Below are 24,778 nucleotides of genomic sequence, written 5' to 3' on the forward strand. Positions count from 1 at the left end.
CAAACTTACGGTGCCTCGAGAGGTAAAACGCACCGGTGAGGGAAGGCAAAGCGCCCCTCAGCTCTCTTCACCCCAGCCCTGACACGGAGACTTTTCTAGCAAAGCATCCCTCTAGCGCTTACGACAGTAAGGAAAGCCTTCATTCTAAGGTGCCTCTCTTTCCCCCTTAGTTTGCATAATTGTGATACAGTTCCTCCTATTTTTTTTTTCGTTGTCTTGCTTTTCTTTTTTTTTTTTCTTGCTATCTTTTTTCTTTCTTTTTTTATTATTTTTTTAATCCCCCTCCCTTCTCCATCCCCAGTCCCCTGGCGGGGTTGCTAAGGAAACGGCCGCTTGGCAACGCGCGCGAGCCCGGGGGCCGGCGGCCGGCGCAGCGCTCCGCGCTGCTTCTGCTGCTGCTGTTGCTGTTGCTGCTGCTGCTGGGATTGCAGCCGCCGCCGCCGCTCGCCCTGCCTCCTCCGCCGCCGCCGCGCCTCCTCCCTCACTCGCCGGCGCGCTCGCCTCCTCGCTAGATGGTGTGCGAGCCGCCCGAGAATTAGACACACTCCGGACGCGGCCAAAAGCAACCGAGAGGAGGTGTAGTGTGGTGCCAGGGGGAGGGAGGGGAGGGAGGGAGGGAAAGCGAAGAGGAGGAGGGGAGGCAAAAACACCGAAAAACAAAAAGAGAGAAACAACACCCAACAACTGGGGTGGGGGGAAGAAAGAAAGAACAGAAACCCACCCACCCACCAAAAAAAAAAAAAAAAAAAAAAAAAAAAATCCTGTGGCGCGCCGCCTGGTTCCCGGGAAGACTCGCCAGCACCAGGGGGTGGGGGAGTGCGAGCTGAAAGCTGCTGGAGAGTGAGCAGCCCTAGCAGGGATGGACATGATGCTGTTGGTGCAGGGTGCTTGTTGCTCGAACCAGTGGCTGGCGGCGGTGCTCCTCAGCCTGTGCTGCCTGCTACCCTCCTGCCTCCCGGCTGGACAGAGTGTGGACTTCCCCTGGGCGGCCGTGGACAACATGATGGTCAGAAAAGGGGACACGGCGGTGCTTAGGTAGGAAGAACGGCGTGCTTTTCGTACTTGTTTCGGTCTATCTTTCTGTCTCTCTTTGAACCCTCTTTGCCTTCTTTATAACACAAGCAATAATGCTGGTGGTGCTCATCATGGAAAGACCACATCCCAAGAATTCCAGGTGCAGATTCTTTCCGGAGCCCCGGCCCGTTTATGCTGGGGCAGGTAGCAAGCTGGACTCGTGATGCTAAAGCACTTTGCCGGAACGCCAAGTAGCCTGGGGATGAGTGAACTGTCAGGTTTAGAAGGAGGGGCAGGTGCCACTTTGAAACTCAATGCACAAGGTCTCTGTTTTACTGTCATGGGGTACTCCTGGAGAGTCTGACAAGTTTATCAGGTTTGTTTCTATTTTACTCCAGCATAAGCGACTCTTTCAAACTGCTGTTCTCTGCTCCCATTTATTTTCCCTCTGACTTGGACACTTAGGCTCGATTTCTTGCTCTTTATCTTTCTTTCCTTTTACCGCTTTCTGTTTTCTTTCTTTTCTCCTTCCTCATTCTCTTATACCATTTTCCCCACCTCCTTGTAACTCTTTTTCCCTCCAATATCTCTTTTCATACCTTTTCTATTTTCTGTTTTTTCCCTCCTTTTTAAAATTTCTTCTCATATTTTCTCATTTTTACCTCCACGACTCTAATTTCTGTTCCTCACATTTAATCCCCTTTCCTCCTCTCTTTTACCCTTTTTTCTTTTTGTCTATTTTTTTATTCCTCCTTAATGTCCCTATCCTGTGCCCTGCCTTCCCTCTTTTGACTCCCATTTCTCATCCCTCTCCCCATACCGTTTCCCACCCCTGTGGCACACACAGGCATGGTCACTGTTCCCCTCCAGTACCATTTACTCACCCTCATAAATCTTATTTCCATAAACATACTAACTCACACACTCTCACATCCTCACATGCACTGGCACTTCCATGCTGTAAGAACCACTTCCACATTCAGATTGTCTCTCACTGTTTTTAAAAGGCATACTCTCCTTCTCTGTTCCACATTGTCACTCACACATGTGTACACACTGCCTGTCTCACTCGCTGCTCTCACTCTGTCTCTGCTTCTCTCTTTTTCTCTTTCTGTGTCTTTCTATCCCCTCTTTCTTCCTACCTTCCTCCCTCCATCAGTCTTCACTTTTACTTATTTTTCTCATTTTCCCTTCTTTCCTCTGAGCTTGAGCTCTGAGGTGGTTTGTCATTAATAAACATCCATACCCTGATTTTACCCCTAAGCAACACTGCAGAGTGGGAGTCTGAGAATATTTTATTTCCTATGAAAATATAAATGGATGATCAGCAAAGCTTAGATCTAAACAAAGCTAAACGCCCTATTCCTTCATTTCTTTCCCATCACCCTCCCTTCTCCCCCTGCCACCCCACCTCACATTTCCCTGAAAGATCTTCTTTTTCTCCACTGGGTGGTAGTTGGCTTGTAAGTGTGGCTTGCACAACATCAGTGTACATGACATGTCTAAGGTGAAAGGGAGTGGGAAATGTTTCTGTTTGAAACATGCAACATATTTAAATTTAATGATGTGGGTGTGGTATATGACTTACACCTTTTGGAACATGCCTATGAGTTCAAATTTGGAATACTATCGTATTTTTTAATATACACTAATACATGTTTTTAATAATTTCTGTTTTGAATAACAAATGCCACTATATACAAAAGTAACTAATATCTTTGATATTACACAGTAAAAAAAAACTTTTCATTGTTGGTAACAGTGATAAACTCTTTGTCACAGAGAGGATATAAATTAAGCCTGTATTTTCTCTTTATGTTAAGTTTGTTTTAGAAGTTTGAACAACAGTGGTAAGGGCAAGACACCATCTTCAGAGATTGCAAACACATATCATGGGAGCTGCAATATGTATTTTTGTAGCAAGCAACATATTGCTTATTTGTAGTGAGCATTACCATTTCCACCCTAAAGGGTTTAGGAGACTGCTTTTCTTTCAATAATATATCCTGGCATTTGGTTTCCCAAACAAACAACAATTTAATAAATACTATGGTTAGTGAAGATAGCTGGACCCACATTCTGCTTCCAGGAGACCCATGTTTAGTTCACTCATTGCTTCCAACAGTGAAGCTTCCCTAATATGTGGGGACCATATATTTCCAGTGTTGTTGGTTTGGTGCAGTCCTTGTTTACTTTGTGTGCTCTGTACCTCATCCATTTTGATGCTATATCCCGCATTTTGTGATACTGAGGGAACTTTTGACTTTCAAACTTCTTAAAGAGAACAGAGTCTCTGTGTCTTCTCAATAATGTTTCTAACAAATTAGATTTTAGTTTTTAAATTTTTTTATCATATGAAATAGAAATTTGAACTGCATTACTTTTACTCAAAGCAATTTGCTTACAGTAATTCTGAAATTCTCTAACAATTATCCAGTTGTTGAACTTCTTACATTGTCGGTAGGTTTTAAACTAATTTAACGTATCCATTTATAAGAAATTCTCTCTCCATTAGAAAATGTTAAATATTGTCAGTTATTTTTTTCTTGACTCTTCTCTACAGCTGGTAATTTCCTCTGATCATAGACCATTACAGATAGAGCTTAAGGACTAATTGAGTATAGGCAACTCAGGTGATGCATTGTTTTTTAATCAAGAGTAATGTTACAGTTATATTTTGTTTTTTCTTTGTATACTTAAAACCATATCTGTTGTTATTCTCTAACTCACTAGAAAACAAAACAAAATTCTACCCTTCAAACATACGCCCTTGTCCCATCAAAATACATGAATGAAGTGCTCAAGAGAACACTTAACCAAATTACATATCATTCATCAAGCTTAGCCCAATATATTCTATTTTTAATGTAACATATTCCTCACAGTGTCTTTAATAAAAAACAAATAGTGGCATAACAGTTATCAAATAATTTTAAGTGCTAAAGGCCTTAAAGTGCAAACATGCCAGTCAGTGACTCTGTTGCTTGTGGTTACACTAATAAAACAGAAGTTTAAAGGTCAAATGATACATTTCTGTCTCCTAAGTGCCAGAATATCTGTTTTTGAGAAGAGGATCATGAAAAACAAAACTTTCCTTAAGTGGAGTTATAATACCCAAGGGAAATTCATTCTGTTATCTAACTGTATCTATCATTTTGTAAATCATCTTTTCTGTTTAGCTTAAATACAGGATTTATGATGACATTCCACTTAATAATTTTAATATTTTTATCATTTTAACTTTGTCTTTTAGGGTTAGTGAAGCCATATATATGAAGTGTAAAGTTGTTTCTCACTTTTAATAATGTTATTCTGTGCTAAATTTCTGAATGATTCACTTGAATTATTTGGACCTTCTTGATAAAGTATTTAATGATACAGATATTCAATATAGTAATGTTTGATATTTCCCTTTCTTAAGCTTTGTATTTAAAAAATATATGGTGTCTAAAATACATTGTAATTTGCTATAAACACAAACTGTTGCCATTAACTTATTAAATATAGACTTTAATTGCTACTACATTTAATATATACAGTATTTTATTCTTAACAGAACTTGTTAATCTTGTATGGAGACATTAAATTTTTTTCCATGTTTTGAGTTGCATTTTGTGAACATGGAAGATCTGAGTTAATGTGTCATGGGCTGATCTAGTAGAGAACAGGAAGTGCTAGAACCACATTGGTTATGCTTCAGTACCCAGTGTTTCTAGAACTAGAGAATTCAGGGGAATATAACTCTGCTCTAGAACAATACTTAAATTCCAGGAGACTTAAAAAAAATCATTTTGCAGTCACTTTAATATGAACCAGTTGCTTTATTCTTACCTTATTAACAAATACTGTTATGTAAACATATCAAAAATGTTTAATACTCCTTGGAAACAATACTACGAACATTCTCATTTACATTCTCCCAGTGCCTGCACATTTTTAAAACACGTGTTATTTTTAAGCTAATTTTTTCAATCTGTTTCTTATTCAGCCCTTCTCTATGAAGTTTGTACTTTTTTAGCCGCCTTTCTGATATGAATTCAAAATATGCTATTATCTGCTTGTCATGCTTTAATCGAAGAAAGGAAGAAAGATTCTTTCCTTAATTATGATATCTTCTTTTACTTTAGCAGAGTTAAACACAACTCTTGTCATTTTAATGCAATAGATTTGAATGGAAGTTATGTGATATCCTACTATATGATACTCTAATATGGAAGAAGGCTTTTGCTTACGGCGTATTTCTACACTATTGGAAACCGCAAAACTTTTACAAGTAAATTTATGAATGAATATGACAAGTATTTATTATTGCTTATCCTATTTGTTCACTACATTTGCCTTTTTATTAGACTACATTAACTAGTTATGATTTGAAATGCATGCTGTTAGTTACAATAAAATAAATGATTTCTGTATGAGAAGACAGAATTACCAATAGCAGTAAAAATCAATTATGGTGTACTTTTGGAATAATATTCGAGACTCTCACATTTTCTGTTGAGTTATTCCTACACATTGATGCATTATACCTTCCAAATACACAGTTCAACTTTACCGATATTTTCAATTTAGGACATTAAGGCACTATTTTAAAACCTATATGTTTATTAAATAGTATTATGAAGAAATAGTTTTAAAATCCTGAGTTTTTTCTCTTTTTAAAAAGAGCAGGGATAATGAATTATCAGAATGGTCAATCTGGAAAAATATGTTCTAGGATATGTAATAAATGCTCAATGTTACCTATATTGATTTGCAGAACTGTTCTATTGGCAAGATATATTACTTGATACATTAGTACACAACTATTAATAAAAGTATAAGATAATGTTTTTAATTTTCTAGATGAATGTATTTTGCCCGATCTTTTTAGTTCAGAAGAATTCAAAAGCCCATGTAGTTGTATAGATCTTTGAACACAAGCGTGTTAATGCACTACTTGTTTTAAATAGATAGACTTTACAATTAAATCACTCCATGGAATAAGTTAATACTGCAATACCTGACTTCTAAAGAATTTACAGAAATGTTCACATCATGGTCTGTGTCAGTTCTAGGCCTGATTGGCCAGACCCATCCTTTGTCCATCTGCTATTCTGTGTTATGGGGGTGGCGAGGGGTCTGCGGGTGGAGGCTGGAGCTAATCCCTCAAGCTACATTTCCCAGTCTTCCTTGCCAAGTATCTTCAGGCTGTCGTTAGCCAATGGAAAGTAGTCTTTGGTGAAGGGACAACATCATGAATTGAGGGGCTAGGGCATTTCTCCCTTCTTTCATTGTTTTGGGCAGTGTATATCACTGTATTCATCTCCCACTGGAACCATTTTTGTTCCAGCTTCCAACTGATAACTAGCTCCTGTGTTTCTCTTTGCTGCTTTATCCCTTTATTCCTTCAACCTAGGAGTAGTAGTGGCTTCCTGATGTTACTAACCACTGGGTTATCTTATCACCTTCTATTTGGCTTCCCAGGTATTCCATCTCCTTTAAAATACATTTCCTGCATTAAATTCTCCCATTTTAAATATCCAAAACGGTTTAAGTGTTGTTTGTAGAACCTTGATAGATGCACAGTGAAAAGTGATAGTTTTTGTGATTTTAATTATATTTGATTGAGTGACTGCTTTGCCAGTGGCACCATAAGTGTTGCTCGCCAGCACTGGATGTAATAGTTTTTTAAGGAAACACGCATAGAAGTTAAACCATAAGAATATTGAGGCATATTACAAAGAAAAAAGAAGTGGCTTTATAATCCATACACAGATTATGTTAATAAACCAAATGAATAAATGGAATAGTGAATTAATATATCATTTAATAATTTCAGTAGGAAAATATATAACGTTCTTATGTGTGCAAAATAAATTGATGAACATTTATTGATGAGATTCAATAACAGTGTTATATTTTTGACTGAGCCAAAAATAACTATGATTAAACCCTGCTTGTAGATGTGTGATCAGAATGCTAAGACAATTCATACAGTGTTGCCTATTGAATTTAATAAAAATTAAAGATCTTTCTTTATATAGAGTAACATCTGAGGTGATAATGAAAGTTTCTAGTTTTTATGAAGTATATGACCATAACAATATCCCTAATTGAACTATTTGACTGTTGTAGGAATTAGTCTCTCAAACCAGTGGAATCTTTTGATTAAAAATCAGATCATTTTTCTACCATATCTTGTTTCAAAATTGCAGAAATTAAGACAGTATAGACATCACATGACTTACACTTTTCTTTTCTTTTCTTTTCTTTTTTTTTTTTTCTGAGATGGAGTCTCACTCTGTCCCCCAAGCTGGAGCGAAGTGGCACAATCATAGCTCAGTGCAGCCTCTAGATCCTTGGGCTCAAGTGATCCTCTTGCCTTAGCCTTCTGAGTAGCTGGGACTACAGGTGTGTGCTAACATACCTGACTAATTTATTTTTATTTTTAGAGATGGTGTCTTACTGTGTTGCCCAGACTGGTCTCAAACTCCTGGCCTCAAGCCATCCTTATGCCTCAAGCTCTCAAGTAGCCAGAGTTATAGATAAAAGCCACCTCTCCCTCTTAACTGTATATCAGATGATGTGGTGACCTTCTCGTTTACTTCTGTAAAACAATTTCTAAAAGACACTTATGTTTGTGTCTGGCTCATATATAAATAAGCAATTGTCATTGAGTCCTACTATTGGTACATTTTTCTGTAATTATTCAGGAGAAATGATAATTTAAGACTGTCGTTAAATGACTCTCTCAGGGATGCTCTAGAGAGGATTTCTGAATTTGGAAGGAAGTTAAATTTCTTGATATCATTCATTACATTTCTCTGGAAGCTTGCTGATAGATTAAAGATTGTCATTGGCACTTTCTGTGCATATGAAAAAATAAAATTTATTGTTTTTTTTCCCTAGGAGTATCCTATTACCTGTCTTTTTGCTTTTCTAAAGGAAATGTTAAATTGGTTCACATTTTATTTTGTCAGGTATTTTATGTGTTTCAGATTAACCAGTAGAAACAAAAATTACCGTATGACTAGAGACTAAAATCTCAGATTTTTCTACAGTCATAATCATTATCAAATTGAGTTTTAATTACTCTGCTGTATCTATTACAGAAAAAAATGTGGTATAACTTTTAAGATCATTATGAATAAATAATAGAAATTTTTTGATATTTTGTGAAGATGTATTTTCTGTTTTTCTTTGTCATTTTAATTTCAATTAGAAAAACACGTGGGTGGCATCGTACGTGCGGGAAATAAAGATCTGGCTTTCTGTTCCCAAGTCTTTCAGTATCAGGAGGTCACTGGTGCTAACAAATTTCTGCTCAGTTGGTTCCAAGAGCTCCAAAGCTGGTCTGATTTCCTTCTCAGGCTCCTTGGTTTCCACAGTCATACTAACTATGGCAATGTACTTCCCTTGTGCTGCTACATTGTGCGCAAAGGAGATCATGCAGACGTAGATATCTGACTTTTGATTGACTTGGTTCTGTGGAATAATGATCTGGCAGGAGTTGGCATCATTGGTGTTCTTGATGGGGTGGCTGAGGATGCAAATAACTCTGATCACCTGGCCCACTTTTTCTACCCGATCTTTTACACAGCTGGGGTCACAGATGAACTGCTTACAGCAAGCAATTTCTCCTTCTGATTTTACTCCAATTACTTTTCCATTCTGCACAATGATTTCTTCAATGGGTTTATTCAGCATATAGGTACCTCCATAAATAGCACTTAGCCTTGCAAATCCTTGGGGCAGTTCTCCAAGGCCATAGAGTGGTTAAAGGTATGGGCTTTCGCCATATCTTGCCAAAGACTCACTGTAAAGTTTAATTGGATCAGTTTTAAACAAACATTGGGATACCGATACAGACAACTTGAGACAGTTTATCTTTTAATCAGTGTAGCTATGTGCTTCTGCTGCTCAAGAGCTGGATCCATACAGGTTGTGTGCCATCTGTCCTCTTGAGGTTCAGGAGATTCTAAATTGAATAGTCCACGGTTTGGGACGGCATCCAGAAGTTTTCCCTATGACTTTATATTTTGTGTTATGTCAAATGTTATGGCAGGGCCCAAATAGCCTAGCCACAAGTTTGGTTTATGTGGGCATAAAATTCTAACCAAACTCCAGACAATAGGGAGTCATTTGGAGAAAGCCTGTATGTGGTGTTTTAACCTAATAAAGTTGATGAGAGAAAAGGGGAGAGGAATCGAACATAAAGCGGGTAAAGTGTAGCACATCTTTTGTATCTCAGGCATGGCTTCTTCAGTGGACCAAGCTGCAATGCAATATTGACTTGACAGAGCCTCTACTTCTGTCTCAAAATGGCTCCAAATGATTTCTATACTGCAAAATAAAGCCAAATTCTGGAAACTAAAAAAAAAAAAAAAAGAACAACACGTGGGTTTGTAGTGGTAAAATGCTCATTCAGCTATCCCTAGGGCCTTAGCACAGAAGCTTTCATGTATCAGGCCAATATCTACTAATTTTTGAATTAATGAATCAATGGAAGGGTAAGTGAAGAAATGAATGTATTTAAGTGTTTTTTTTTTTAAATCCATATATCAACAGTCCCTGCCTTAAATAATTCCTGCAGTCTTAGTGGTTTAAGAGATATACATTGGAAATATTATTTAAATTATTTAAATTACAGGACACAGTCTACTTTGAAGAAAATGTACTTTTTGCTAAAGGTATTATTAAATAAAATGTACTAAAATATAAGGCATTTTACATAATAAAGGTAAAGTATTCTTTGATTAACTTCTATTTTGTGTGTACTTGCGTGTGTGTGTGTATGTGCTATGTTAAGATTTCAAGGGTATTCTTACTGTCGGTTTAAGCGGAAAAGTTTGAAATGCAATGACCTAGTTGTTGTAAGATTTTGAAATGTGGTTATAATTTTAAGAAGATCCCAGATTTTAAATTATATGGGAAGGCTTTTGCCCTTGACAATTATAATCAACAGATAACAGGAACAGTTCAAAATAGCAAAATGTCTATTGTGACCTCCTAACATTTATTTCTGTTTCTACCTCGACTTATGGAGCCTTCTCTTCCTTTCTCCTAAAGCTTTAATTAAACAAAATAAGGATATAGAGGTAGAAAGACTTTGCTGTTAATATGGATGAATAACTCAATTGTAAAAAGTAGCTACATGCCCCAAACCAGAGCATAACTTTTGTATCATTTTAACCATCTCCTAGAGGTAGGTCAACAGTACTTTATAAACCACAGTGTATTGATACTAGCTGATAGAATTTTAATGTGGTCATATGGCTTTGATTTATAATGTTGAGGATGTTATCTATTGGTGTAGTGGTTTCTAAGCCATATCAGGTTCTGAATTCTGACAGAGGACCTTTGATGCTCTTATAAGCATTCAGCTGGCATGGGAATTGGTCGCTTAATCACTTTCTCTAAGAAAAGGAGAATAGAGGAAAGGAGGAATTTGGCAGTGTTGCCAGCATTAAATGTTGCTCTTTTGAATAAAAGCCAATATATTGTACTTTCCAAATAGCTGGTAATTTACTCAATTTAGGGAAGATGCTTATAACCCTTTTCAGTCCAGAACAAAGTTGTTCTTTACTGAATTTTTCTAAGTCATTTGGACATAGGTCCAGTGCTCATGCTCATGCTGTTGATAGAGTTTGTGTGTGTATTAGCGTATGTTTAAAGCTGTGGCTACTGCCATAAAATATGTAAAGGTTTTAGATAACTTAAAGGGCCATGGAAAATATGTGTTCCATTGTCTTCAGAAACCCCTTTCTTTTCATGCAACTAAGTTAAATTTAGAGGTATTAATGAATTTAAGAGATATTGTGAATATAAGAGCTATAATCAGAAGATATTTTATGTATTTTCTCTAATGACATTTATCCTGTTATATAAGGGTATCTAATAAACAGATCATAAAGTTTTTCTAATTTAATAAATAGAATATTTCTTACAGTAGAATATATTTAGATACATAATATTTGATTTGAAAGTATTTTCAAATTAATATATTTGGTCATTGATCAGTTGAATAGAAAATGACATGTAGACTACTTAGTGCTTGGTAGGTTATTAGTGTTCAAAACCTGAATGTTGAGTGAAAGAATCAGAGTAGAGATGGGGAGGAAGGGAAGAGGAAGAAAGGGAGGGAGGAAAGCATTTTAAGCTGTATTAGTGACTTCTCATCAAATTACCTTAAACTTTAGATCACTTGGGATGACATAGAATCAAGCCCAGAAATTTCATTATTTAGAACTATAATAAGAGAAAATATATTTAGTTTCTTATAATTTATTACATAACTGAAAAATTCTAAACCCATAATTTTCTGTATTAGTCTGTTTTCATACTGCTGATAAAGACATAACACGAGACTGGGAAGAAAAAGAGGTTTAATTGGACTTACAGTTCCACATGGCTGGTGAAGCCTCAGAATCATGGCAGGAGGCAAAAAGCACTTCTTACATGGTGGCAGGAAGAGAAAATGAGGAAGAAGCAAAAGCAGAAGGCCCTGATAAACCCGTCAGATGTTGTGATACTTATTCATTATCATGAGAATAGCATGGGAAAGACCACCTCTCATGATTCAGTTACTTCCCCTAGGTCCCTCCCACAACACGTGGGAATTCTGGGACAACATGTGGGAATTCTGGGATATACAACTCCAGTTGAAATTTGGGTGGATGCACAGCCAAACCATATAACCTTTCCATGATGAAGTGATATACACTGTACGTATTGAAGTTTGAAAATTATATTTTTCATCCAGGTGTATATCTTCCTTCTTAGTTACTAGTCTATATTTATTTTAGAACATAGATAGCAGCTTTATACCTTGACCTGCAATTGGGTCAGGGGCCATATTTTGGAATAAGTTCACAGAAGGATATTATATATACAGTAAGTGCTCATTTAATGTTGTTGATAAGTTTTTAGAAACTCTGACTTAAGCAAAATGATGTATAATGAAAATAACCTTTCTTCCCTCCTCAGCATTATAAGGAAGCAACATGGAACAAAATGATGTTATTCAATCACCTGTTGTACGTTGTTTCACTTAAAGTTGCGGCTTCCAAGAACCTATTCACATCGTTGAGGGATTATAATACATCTTTGAAAAATCTTCTGCATCTCTTTCTTGAGCTTATGCTACTTATTTTTGTTCAACAATTATTAATTCTAGACGTGAAGTTACTTTTGCTTATTTGCAAAGTTTATCATCTATCATGATTGCTTAGTTTTATTGAAATTGTTCATGCTTTGAGGCATCCAGAATGGAAGTAACCAGAGCTTGAGTTCCTGCTTCTCTACTTACTGGCTATGTGACCTTGAACAAAAGCCTTGTCTCCACAACAGAAGTACACGGATTAAATGAGACATTACATGTAAAATGCTAACAGTACATAACACATAGTAAGTACTAAAAGTACATTAGCTAATAATTTTATGCTGCTTTTTTTCTGCTAATCTCACTTTGAAATGTATTGGCACTTGGCTTCACATCTGGAAGTAGAAACACACTAAAACGTGTTTTAGCTGTTAGGGTGCAGACCCAGAGCACTCAAAAGAAATGGAATCACAAATTTTATGCTCAGCAGACTGATGGTGATTTGATTCACCTACTTGAAGTGAGAGATCACTATAATTGGGTGGTCACATGAAACATTGAGGACATAAGTGAGAAATGGAAAGAAACAGAAGAGAGGAAGTAAGACTAATTAGAAATATGTAATGACAGTGAAAGAGTCAGAGGATGAAGATGAACATTTGTGGCAGTTTAGAATGGAAGATACGACAGCTGGTGATAATATTGGAATAGTTGATAAGACTAGCATTAAAAACTTAGCAAACTCTGGATTCTGGATAGTGTAGCAAATAATTATTGAGGATTAGATATGTTCTTATGGTTCCTTGGAGCATCTGTAGGTTATGCTGAAGGCAATGCAGTTCAGAAGCAGTAGGTATGGGCAAGAACTTTCCCTATACATTGCCATTGTTGCCTAGGCAATATACTGAATAAAAGCTCGGAATTATGTATGAATGCTTGTCCTAATTCTGCATATTTGCAAAATGCATAGCATAGTGTTTTATAGTCATGATGATGGAGCCATCATCAAGATCATGATTCAGATTGAATCCACAGTCCCAGAACATCTGCCATATATGACATACATTCACAGCTGTGTACAATAAGCTATTTCTTTCCCACTTTTATAGCCAAGTAGTTTGGCAAGGGAAGGTAACTTGACCCAGGTGGAACAGTTAGGCAGTGGCTGAGCCACAATTACAATCCAAGTCCTTTATCCCAAGCCCAGTGCCTTTCTCATTATCTTGTAACTCTTACTAAAAGAGATCAAAACAATTGATAGATTTATTGGCTATTCATTTATTACGCATTTACTCAGCACCAACTGCCTTTTAGCTTCTAAGTCTACAGTGATTAAAAACATCGAGAAAGTATGTTCTATAGTTGAGGAAACGTGAAATTGTTTAAATGAGATTACATATTTGGCATATTAAATGTACATGCTATATATTATATATGCATATATATTAAAAGGTCACATGCATTTACTAGATAGGAAAATTTTGAATTTTTAAAACTACTATAGATATTCTGAAAAAAAACTCTCATCCATAAATGATTCCATCCCTAATGATTACAAGCTATTGATAACAGAAAAAATAAACAGCTATTGAACATCACTTAGAGTTAGGTATAATGTATTGGTCACTGCAATGAATCCTCACAACAAACTATACTTTTTCTACTTTACAAATGGGGAAACAACCTCATAGAAGCTGAGTAATTTTCTGAACTTTATTACAGCTATTAATGCATAACCATGATTTGATCCTAGGCCTGTGTGTCTCCAAAGCTCAGACTCATTTCCTTTCAAAAGCCACAATATGTCCTGAAGCTTTTTTGTGCACTCTAGTCCTTAAAAGAAATGAAAATCAGTAGTTCCTTGTTATAGTATTCCAAGTCCCTAGTTTAATCATCTGAATGCCCATCCTGATATAACCCTGAACAGCTGAATCACCTTGATTCACTCCTTTGAAAGGGGTTAGGCAGCCAATAATCTTAAGCACCATTATTTCCCAAGATAGGAAGATCCAAAGATTCAGAGACCTATAAAAGTTCCTTGTACTCCTATTTCAATAACATGTCAGTAGTAAGTTATAGAGTCTTAAGTTTAATTGCCATCAATGAATAAAATCAAACATATTAGATATGTTGCCTTTTTCTGCTAGCTGGTAGAAGTAGTTTATATAGTTTATAGCCTAATTGAGTGAAAACTTGTTTGTATCCAATAGCACATAATTTAAGAATCTTTTAAAATGTGCTTATATATCCGTCTTCTAGAGACTTTGCATGTGTACCCAAGAGAAGTGTAAATTTTATGATGGCTGTGGCTGCTTTACATATCCAAAGCTTTTCCAGTACAGTACTATTTTTCTCTCATATTGTTAAAAAAGGCTTTCAAACCTTTATAACCCATTTCTAGCTCCTTCTTCGCATTCTTAAACCCTTCCATTTTATATTGTTTATTCTATCAATTTTATATTAGTCTGTTATCTCATTTGGCTATATATAAGAATGTAACAGACATAGTCAACAGCATTGATTTATATTATTTAAAATTATTAATCCTGTATATTTGTATAGAATATGTTTACTAAATTCTAGAATCCTTGAATTGATTTTTAATTTTTCTTTCTTTGTAAATTTATATTTTTCCATTCATTGTATAGTTTTTCCTATAGGTGATCTGTTATTTCAGGAGTTCATTCACCCAATTTCAGCATTTATGCATTGAGTCCCTGTAGTATGCTATCCACTTTCTGTGAGTTTAAGATCCAATGATGATAAGAGATAAGTTCCTATCTATTGAATTTACATTGTAATTCAGTCTATATTCTTAAACACTGTTGTGTGTTACAAAAAACTTACATGCGGATTTCTGCTTCACTAACTCTTAGCGGCCACAGCAAGTTATTTGGTTTTTCTGAGACTCAGTTTTCTTGTCTGTAAAATGGAAATACTGAGAGCTACTCCCATACTTATTGTGAACACTATAATAATATATGTGAATGTGCCAAAAGCAGTGTCAGACACAATTCATGTTCTTTCATTATCAGTTTTCTTTCTTATGCTGCCTTCCTCCTCTTCCTTTAATATAGCTATAATTTATGGCCAGAAAAATTTAGTTAAAGAAATTGTTACATGTTATATTGTATTTGGTGTATTCTGTTTTCTCCCTAATAACATCTCAGGTTCACCTCTTTTAAATTCAAGACAGCTTTCTGATACCGTGAAGAGTAGAGTATGTCTGAAGACATGACGACCATCTCACACATATTGTTTCTACTTCTTGGACTTATTTTTTTTTTTCCATCTGGGATGCTTTTCTTTCATACTGTTTTCTCTGTAATACTTTTATACATGGATTTTCCTCTAAATTTATCATCAGTTTTTGACATATTCTGAAAGTCTATGAAGGTTTATTTTCTTCATCATTTCTTCTGTTAGCATCATAATCTTCTTACCATCATTATGTGTTTCTCCTACTATACTATACTTTTTTCAATAGACTTGTGTTTTCCTTTTTTCTTGGTTGAAATATGTGTAAGGGACATCTGATGCTTTATTTTACCAACAAAGCAAACGATATTTTTAATTCTTTTGCAAATAATTCTTCATTGAAATAGCACTTTCATGCTTCTGTGATTTTATTTTATCAATTATTTTAACATGCCTATGCACAATGGAATGGATGACACTTCTCTCTAGCAATTTCAATAATTGGTGAGTTGATTTTCTGAATATTCTTGTGGCATTCAAAAATTATCTTAATATTTGATACATATAACTATTTTCTTACAGACAATATCCGGACTTTTCCGTATTATCTAGCTTTAAGTAGGGCACAATGTATATAATTTTAGTATGGGGAAATCCCTAAAATGAAAATTCTTGATAATATTCTTTTTTCACATTAAAATTCCTGTTCACCTTTCTTCTCCTATATAAGAATATATTATTCTTGCTATTTCAAATTTCTCATAAAACCCTTTAATAGCCTCGTTGTTTTTCTACTTAAAATTACATATGCATTGTATGTAAGATGGGGTCCTTGCAAATAGTGGCATATTTCTATGAATTATTTTAAAAATTGGGTCAGGAAACTGATTCCGATTGGTTACCTCACTGTAAAATGGGTTAATGATAATGCCTAACCTATAGGTTCTAAGAATTAAAAAAGGTAAACGTTGGAAGCTCCTCAACATCATGCCTGGTACAAAATAAACAAATGTTGCCAGTAAGATTTTTAGAAATATTAACAATAAACCTTCATCGATATTATAAGGAATTAGCTGATAGCAGTCCACATCAAAGTTTTCTGATAATGTGATTACTTCTTTACCCTCTGGTATGCTTTAGGGACTTATTAATTATTCTTTATTTCAGATAGGACTTTTTGCTATTGCCCTGTCTTGTGTGGGACATTTTCCTCCTCATCAATTGATTTTCAAAAAAAAGGGTTTTAATAATTTTCAAGTTCTATTTATTCTCTAAATTTAGCTCAATGGTGTTTTTTTCTCATTTCCAAATTGGGGTGTGTGTGTGTGTGTGTGTGTGTGTTTATCTGTCTATCTATATATATATACACACACACTTGGTACATTTTTTAGATTTTTATGTATGTATATACATACACACATTTGTGAATGTATTTACCTAGTGAATTTATTTACCTTGCATTTAATACAGGATTTGATAAAATGTGTTTGGTCAATATAAAGAAGTTCCTTTCTTGTATTTTAATTAATTATATACATATTTTATAAAAGACTTCTACCCAGCCATAGACCTGGTGCTGTTACCTTAATTGCCTTTGTATCTCTTAAGGCCTTGAACAGGCTTGGTGTGTAGAAATGAGTAAGTGAATCTATAAAAAACTTGTTTCTCTCAGTAGAATCCTTTACTGAGGATTAGTACTACTATTAGTACTGAGGATTAAACTACTGTTTAGTTTGACAGTGTATGTACTTATGGTACATATGCATTTTTAATTTATTAAGTTATTAAAATTTATTAGTTAACATAGTTTACATAGATCCATTTGGAATATATGTTGAGGTAAATATGTATTGGCATCTCCTTCTTAGAGTTCATTACAATGTTATGTCAATTACTCACCAGAAGTTTTGTGAGGCCAAGGGCACACTTTTCTGTAAATATAACTGCCATATTCCCAGAAAATGTTAATATCAATAACATTATGATGATGTAATAACATGGATGGGAAATATTCTCACAAACGATGATCTTAGGAGTTTAGTAAGGTGCTATATTTTAAAAATTTAATGCTATCTCAAAGTAAGATTATTTTTGGAATTTTACTTAATAAAATCACTTGAATTCTAGAGTACATACTGTAGTATTTTTTTGAATAGGGGAGTATAAAATAGGACATCACAAGTAAGGAAGAAGAATTAAGTCCTATCTAGTAGGACTAATCAAATAAACTTCAGAGTTGGAAAATTATTTTGAATATTCTGTTATAATGATGACAGTCCTATGATTTGTATAACCTATTAAGAAAATTATTTTTAAAATTTATAAAAATAGGAAGCTCATTGAAGATTTTTCAAATATCTTTTAAGTTCTTAGCAGGTATGCTTAATAGTGCATGCCTTAGAGATTTAAGAAACAAATAATTCTTAGTTTGGTTTTAAAGGTAAAAACTTTTAGTTTCTGGTGCCTACAGGGTATATTACCATTTAGTGGGGAATTCAATAAGTAGTTTATTGATTGCATATATTTCATTTTCTTGAAAGCTTAAAATACACTTAACAACTGACTTGTTATTCTGTAGTATATTAGTTACATACTTTAGGCTCAAATTAATTCTTAGTTATTTAATTAAATTGGGTGTTTACATTTCAGTTATTTTTCTTGGAGAAAAAATGTAAAAGAGGAAGTTTGATGTACTCAAAGATTAATAGAAATATTGAAACTGATTGACCTTACTATCACAAAATTAATTAAAATTAAAGGCTAACAAAACTATCTTCCTAATGAAAGAGTCAATCTATTATCAATTTTGAATGATTTTCATTTGGCATCATCAGATAGGTTGGTGGTTAAACAGGCAAACAGCTATCATCAGTTATGCATAATTAAAATAAAAAGATTGTCCAAGAGTTTAGTGTAAGTGTAGGCTAGAGAAAAAAAATCTGCTATGTAAAGTATACAGAAATTAGTAGTGTGATATAGTTATTCAACTTTGATTAATTAGAAAATGTTAAATTATTTGCAACCATTGAACTATCTTATGAAGAAATGACAGTTAAATAAATAACCTAAAATTTATTCAGTACAGTAATTTATAATAATTATAAATTTATTATATTAACATAATCTTCAAAATGACATAAAGAAAATAATTTATTGTTAATGTGTTTTCCATCTGTAGAAAACTTAAACTTTGGTACATTATTTTAGATTTCTCTTTATGTTCAAAAAGGTAGTTTTCTACGAAGAGATAAAACATTATCATTTTAAATGATGATTATTACTGAGAAAGTCTATGCATTATTAAACGTTTTGTACGAGTTAGTAGGGGCTGTATTTTCTGTCATTAAAAGTAATTCATTTAAATATCATAAAATATTTAAAAAGTTTTTAAGAACTAAAATACTACTCTAAAATTATTTAGTTTTCATATATATGTTATTTTAATTTGGATAACAAATAATAGAAGACATTGTAGCATAAGATATCAACAAAGAAATATGACTTTATTGTTCAAAATATAATTAATCATTTATAGTGACTAATTTCTACATTTAAAACTTTAATATAGAATATCTAGCTATTTAATGCGACTAAATAATCCCATTAAAATAGCATCAAGATATAATTGTAAATATTTATTACAAATTTTAAATTTAAATTTAAACATATTTCTTTCATATCTTTGAAATAATATTTGTATCTTAAAATGTTGTATTGTTTATATATTATCTTAAATATCACAACAGCCTTATGAGGGAAGGAGAACAAGTGTTAAAATTCCAGTTTTACAAATGAATAAACACAGGCTTAGATGGTGAAAGACCTCTTTTTTGTTATGAATAATAAATGTCTTGTAAACATCAAAGCTTGGATTGGAACTCAGTCTGATTTCTTATTCTGTATACTTGTCTCCATATTAATGATTACACAGATATAAACTACTCAGAGTTACAGATTTTATTTCATTTTCAGTGGACTCCAGAACAGCTTTTGATTTTATTTTAGCCTCCATATTGAATATGCCTGTCATAGTTAGTGATACCTCTAATTTCCAGAGAACACCGTTTCCCCTTTTGTGCTCCATTCCCCATCATATTTTACTCTTTCCAGTGAATATATGTATTACATAAATGATGGAAACATCTAAGGGGAAATGAATCTACATAGGGATAAGAAAATCAGGGAAAGTATGATATATTGAAAATTAATCTTTTCCCACCACATACCATCAACATCTTTTTTCATTGTCATTTTTAATTTTTTTTGTTTGTTTATCACTTCACTTAATTTGGGACATAAGAGGTAAGAGAGAGTTTTTTTTTGTGTGTGTGCCAAAAGATATGCCTACATAGCAGTAATTCAAGAAAGTTAGAACAGCAACTATTCAAGTATAGATAACTTTAGATTCTAAAAATTCTCTTTGTTTTGTTTTGACTGACTACATTCATCACAACTTTTAAGAAGCAATTTTAAGGTCGCTTTTATTAAGCGTATATTTAACTATAACAGCAGATTTTATTCACTCCAGAGAACTAAAACATCCAACTTGCATAGGTAATTTCAAAGAATGACGAAATAGAGCTCTTTGATTACTCTTGATGAACATTTCTCCAAATGGTGTTTCTTGGGGACTGCTAATGGGAATGCTTATCCATCTACATGATGTTAATAAAAATATTTAAGAAATCTCCTTCAGCTGACTTATATATGATCAGCACTCTTCTAAAAAAATCTGATGCCTACAGCATGTAAGTAAACTTCTCTTTAATATGACTATAAACTTGTTAATTGCCTTTTGAGATTAGCAGAGTCTGTTAAATATGAATGTGTTGAGAAAGACTTTTGTTTCTACAAAGTTGAATTCTTTGAAAATACTAGATAAAGGTAATTTTTAAAAATAACTATTTTTAATAATATTTAAGTATATGTAGATGGGGTAACTAAAAAATTTGGAGGAAAATAATTAAAACCTAGATGACTTCTACACTCAGAATGCTTCACAAATGTCTTTAAATAGTCATTCCTCTTTGAAGAACAAGAAACTGAAAATATGGTAATCTTAGTGGAAGCAGTATGTGATAGAAGAAATACAGTGTGGAATTTTAGTCCCTTAGTTACTTGCTAACAAAAGATGCTGACCTGACGTTTTAAGACTGGTACATAAATATACACTTACATATTTTAAGTAAAAATAAAATATTTATGGTATGCACATAATAAATTACTTTTTGGTTAACTGACCAACATTATCTTCAGATTTTTTTTTATAAGAGATTGCTTTAAAAAGCATTATATGCTGTTGCGAATAATTTTAGAAGACAAATATCTTCAAATAATGTACCACTAATTAAGCATATATGTACCTTTATTGCACATTCATGGAGATAAATTTAAATGATAATTTGATATTTATAAACCTCTTTGCTTTTTGAGTGAAGGAGATAATAATGATTTATTCATTGATACGACTAATAGTGCTTGAGCATTTAGTATATGAGAGTAGTCTATTAGATGACTGGGATCCACTAGAAAAAACAAAAACGAAAAATCTCTTGTCCTCAAAAGCTTATTATATACGTCAGGTAAACAAGTGGAAACAGGAAAAACAGACAACAACAGAAGAAAATAGTTTTTAATAAGGACAAAAGTAATGAACCCCGTGTATTCTTCTCCCATTGTGTTCCAATTAGATTTCTTTTGTCACTATAAAGGAAACCAGTGCTATTTGAGCTTTCACTTCAGGAGAAGGCTTCCAGAACTCAGGCAGGGCACAGCTTCATCTCCCAATGCACTCCCTTTATAGAAATCATAATTTCTACATATATTATTCCACTTCACTTTCCAAACCTTATGTAAGTAAGGGAAATACCATTCTGGCTTTGTTGGCCACTCACGTTTCCGAGTAAAAGGTTCCTTCTCAGCAAGCAGGCCCTGCCACCCAATTATCCAATCTAGGATAGCTTCCCAGTGAAATGTTAAGATGCCCATTTTCCCCCACGTGATATGCTCTTTCATGATACTGTGTTTATTGTCTTTCTTCCCTTCTTTTTAAAACAAATAGATTTAGGGGGTGCAAGTGCAAGTTTGTTACATAGAGATACTGTGTAATGGCAAAGTCTAGGCATTTAGTGTATACATCACCCAAATAAAGTACATTGTGCCCAATAGGTAATTTTTTATCCCTCACCTGGTCCTACCCTTACACCTTTTGGGATCTCCAATGTCTATCATTCCACTCTGTATGTTCATGTTACACATTGTTTAACTGTCACTTCTAAGTGAGAACATGTGGTATTTAACTTTCTGTTTCTGAATTATTTCACCTAGGATAATGGCCTCCAGTTTCATCCATGTTGTAAAGACTTGATTTCATTCTTTCTGTGGCTGAGTAGTATCCCACTACCTCTGTGTAAGAACAGGGACCTTGCATGCTTTATGCCAAGCGTTGCCAAAGTGGTGCCGGACACCACAATTTGTGCTCAATGAAATTTTGTTCATAGAAAAAAAAGTTTTAGAAACGTTTTTTTAATTACAAGGCCTTTCAGTATTTAATATGACAATGTTAAATATCCATTTTGGCAAATCTATAGTGTTAACAAATATATAGTTTTAATAAAACTATTTTGGATTTTTTTTCTGAGAAGTATTTCTTTAAACCAGTGTTCTGCATAATGAAGTTTGAGAAACATGCTTATACATTTATTAGAAGATTTGCCTATTAAATTTCTATTTTAAAATGTGACAGAATTGAAAATATTTATAATACATTATGCTAGGTGTTAAAACCACACTGTTGGTCTCCAAATTGGTTATGAACTTAAGTGACAATAAATGTAAATATGTGAAAGGGTAGTGAAAAAGCTATACATTTTTATGGTCTCATCATTTATAGTACCAACTTAATGTCAGCTTATTCTGTGGCCATCTGTTTAGGCTCATATTCTGACTTGTTTACTTCTGCTACTACTGTAAAACATGATTTTTTCCTCCTAGAACAAAAATGTTAAAATGATTTTTTATAACATGCTCATTTATGGTCCTTCTAAAATTCAACTAACTGTATAATATAAACAAAAGCTATAACTATATCTAGAATATTTCAGAAATATCTATATTAATATGGACAGACATTTTATGTTTACATTTCTGCTTATTTTGTTAATCTTCAACAATTGTTTATATTTTGCTTCTAGACTAATTTTTGTAATTCGTTCACTTTTCAGAAAGAAATGTAATTATGCAATCTGCATGTAAATGTCAGCTTTTAAGAATTTGGTTTCCTTACTGTAGGATGAAATACTGAATCAAGTGTGAATTTGTATTGAATTTCAACTGGGATTCATGTAAAATATTATATTCCAATTTAAAGCAACTATTTAGAAAATTTGTATTTCATTCATAGCCCATTTTACTGGGGCAAGTTAGTCAGTTTGAAAAGTATCTGACAGAGTAATAGTGGAACATACTTATGTGTAGTGTCATCTCTAGAGTTAACTGCTTCATTTTAAATCACAATCTTGCTACCACCTTTCGGACAAAGTGCTTAACCCTATGTGCCAATAGTGCATATTTTATAGAATGGTTTGAGGACTTATTTTTATAAAACGTGTGTATTCTAAAAACAGTGCCTGACTCATAGTAAGCGCTTAGTAAGCACGAGTAAATTATTTTACGTTGTTTACGAATATAGATTGTATAATTTAATGAATGAGAAGAAAGTTTCTGTTCAGAAATATCCTTTGTAAAAATTGGGCTTATCAATAGAGAATAAAATCCTGATTTTGGCTGAAACCAAGGATGGAGGATGTATTTATACTATATAAAAACCCTTTGCGGGAAGCTAAAATTTTTAAGTTCACAGATTTCAAAGTCAGAGTAATCTAGATTCTTTCACTTTCTAATGTGACTTTAGGCAACTTTACCTCTCAAAGCCATGGTTCAAAATGATAAAATGAGAATGACTCCATACTTCTTAGGGTTACTCTAAGGAGCAGAAAGGAAATTTGTATAAAGCACTTAGTGCAGTGCACAGTACATAGTAAATGATTAAGTTTTTGTTACTGTTTTAAAGTTATATTTCAGCTGATTATTTTAGAAATCACTTTAAATGAGAAAAATAAACACAACAAAAATCATCTGATAAAAACTGGAGTAATTACTACTGAAATAGAGGAATAAGAATAGTAAAAGAAAAGGTGAGCATTAACAAAAGATAAACTTTACCTGCATAGCGATTTTGCCTGCGATAGAACCATATACAAGAATAGTTTTATGTGTACCTCATTATTGTCAAAGAACAATTATTAGTCTTCCCCATGTTCATACTCTTGTAAGGGTCTATTAACTAGACATGATACCCTTTAGAAGGATATAATGAGATGTATTTTCTCCATGTATAAGCTCCCTTTCCGTAATAGCTTTGATTCATTGAGAACATGCACTGCATTGCTGTGGAATATAATACACTAGTAAAACTTTTTTCTCTAATTACAGATGGAAAAAACTTTCCCTCTGATTTTGAGATGTAGCTTTTAAATACTAAAAACCACTATCATAATTTAGATGATGGCTTGATAACCAAAAAAATATTTCTTCAGATGTCACAAAGAGTCGTTATTGTGTACAGGAGAAAGGGAGTTTGAAGAACATATAATAAATATCAATGTATAGAAGGAGAAGAGGAGTAAAACAGCATATAAAGGAGATTATCCACCTTAGATGGCACCTAGACTCATACTCGATTTATCCTTATCCGTTAACTATCTCTTCAGGAAGCTTGTTGTGTGCTTGGCACCTAGCACAGTGCCTGAATTAATGTCGACTGAATTGAATTGAGTTACAATCTATAGCTCCTTGTTTTTAATGTAATTTTCTAATATTGATACCATATACTTGGTAACTACTGACATATCCTACACTGCAAACTTTAGCCTGATAGTACCAAGTCATAAAACATTTTGTTTGGTCTTGTCATAGTTCAGATCACATGATGCAAACAGAAGAACAAAAATAATTTTAAAATGTGTAAGAGTAAAAGGCTTGAAAGTCAGCAGAAAACCATATTTTATATTGAGGTGCCTTTTTAAAGACCTTCCATACTTTTTTCTTCCTGTTCTTAATGAATTGCTTAATGAAGGTATGTGGAGAATTATAAATTAAAAGATGACCAACGTCATGTAGCTATTTAGTAAGCAAACTAAAAGAAGATTTTATTGGCTCCTATATATTGTTCCTTTCATGAAAATAAAAAAGCGATTGGTGAATTTTAGTTTGTAAAAATACATTAGTATATTTATAGGTAGATTTATAGAAAATTTATAAATAGATTAGTTTTCAATTATAAGCTATTTCTCAGTACTCATTATCATTTTGAATTTTTAAGATAGAGTTTCAAAACAATTGAGGGCTTACATTCTGTATATATGCATTACATTCATTACAAACTTATATATAATAATTTAGTTATTTAATTGCCCCGTGGAA

At 33.6% G+C, this 24,778-nt stretch overlaps 2 protein-coding genes across 2 annotated transcripts in view; one reads left to right on the forward strand and one right to left on the reverse strand.

The window, feature by feature from the left end:
* The first annotated feature begins 354 nt into the window (after nucleotides 1-354).
* The window catches only part of NEGR1 (neuronal growth regulator 1), an 882,773-nt gene continuing 858,349 nt past the window's right edge, over nucleotides 355-24,778 (forward strand). Inside the window, exon 1 of the mRNA XM_016940331.4 lies at nucleotides 355-1,035. Within this exon, the coding sequence (XP_016795820.1) occupies nucleotides 860-1,035 (176 nt within the window). The 5' untranslated portion in view covers nucleotides 355-859. The remainder of the gene's footprint in view (nucleotides 1,036-24,778) is intronic.
* On the reverse strand, nucleotides 8,215-8,825 carry LOC104001213 (rab GDP dissociation inhibitor beta-like). Its single transcript, XM_054667323.2, has one exon. The coding sequence runs from the start codon at nucleotides 8,701-8,703 to the stop codon at nucleotides 8,215-8,217; it is 489 nt and encodes a 162-aa protein (XP_054523298.1). The 5' UTR covers nucleotides 8,704-8,825.

The sequence above is a fragment of the Pan troglodytes genome, chromosome 1, assembly GCF_028858775.2.
Source record: "Pan troglodytes isolate AG18354 chromosome 1, NHGRI_mPanTro3-v2.0_pri, whole genome shotgun sequence".
NCBI lineage: Eukaryota > Metazoa > Chordata > Mammalia > Primates > Hominidae > Pan > Pan troglodytes.

What these genes read in the sequence shown, in the direction of transcription:
- LOC104001213 (XM_054667323.2), bottom strand. Translation starts at nt 8,703, where the DNA reads ATGCTGAATAAACCCATTGAAGAAATCATTGTGCAGAATGGAAAAGTA.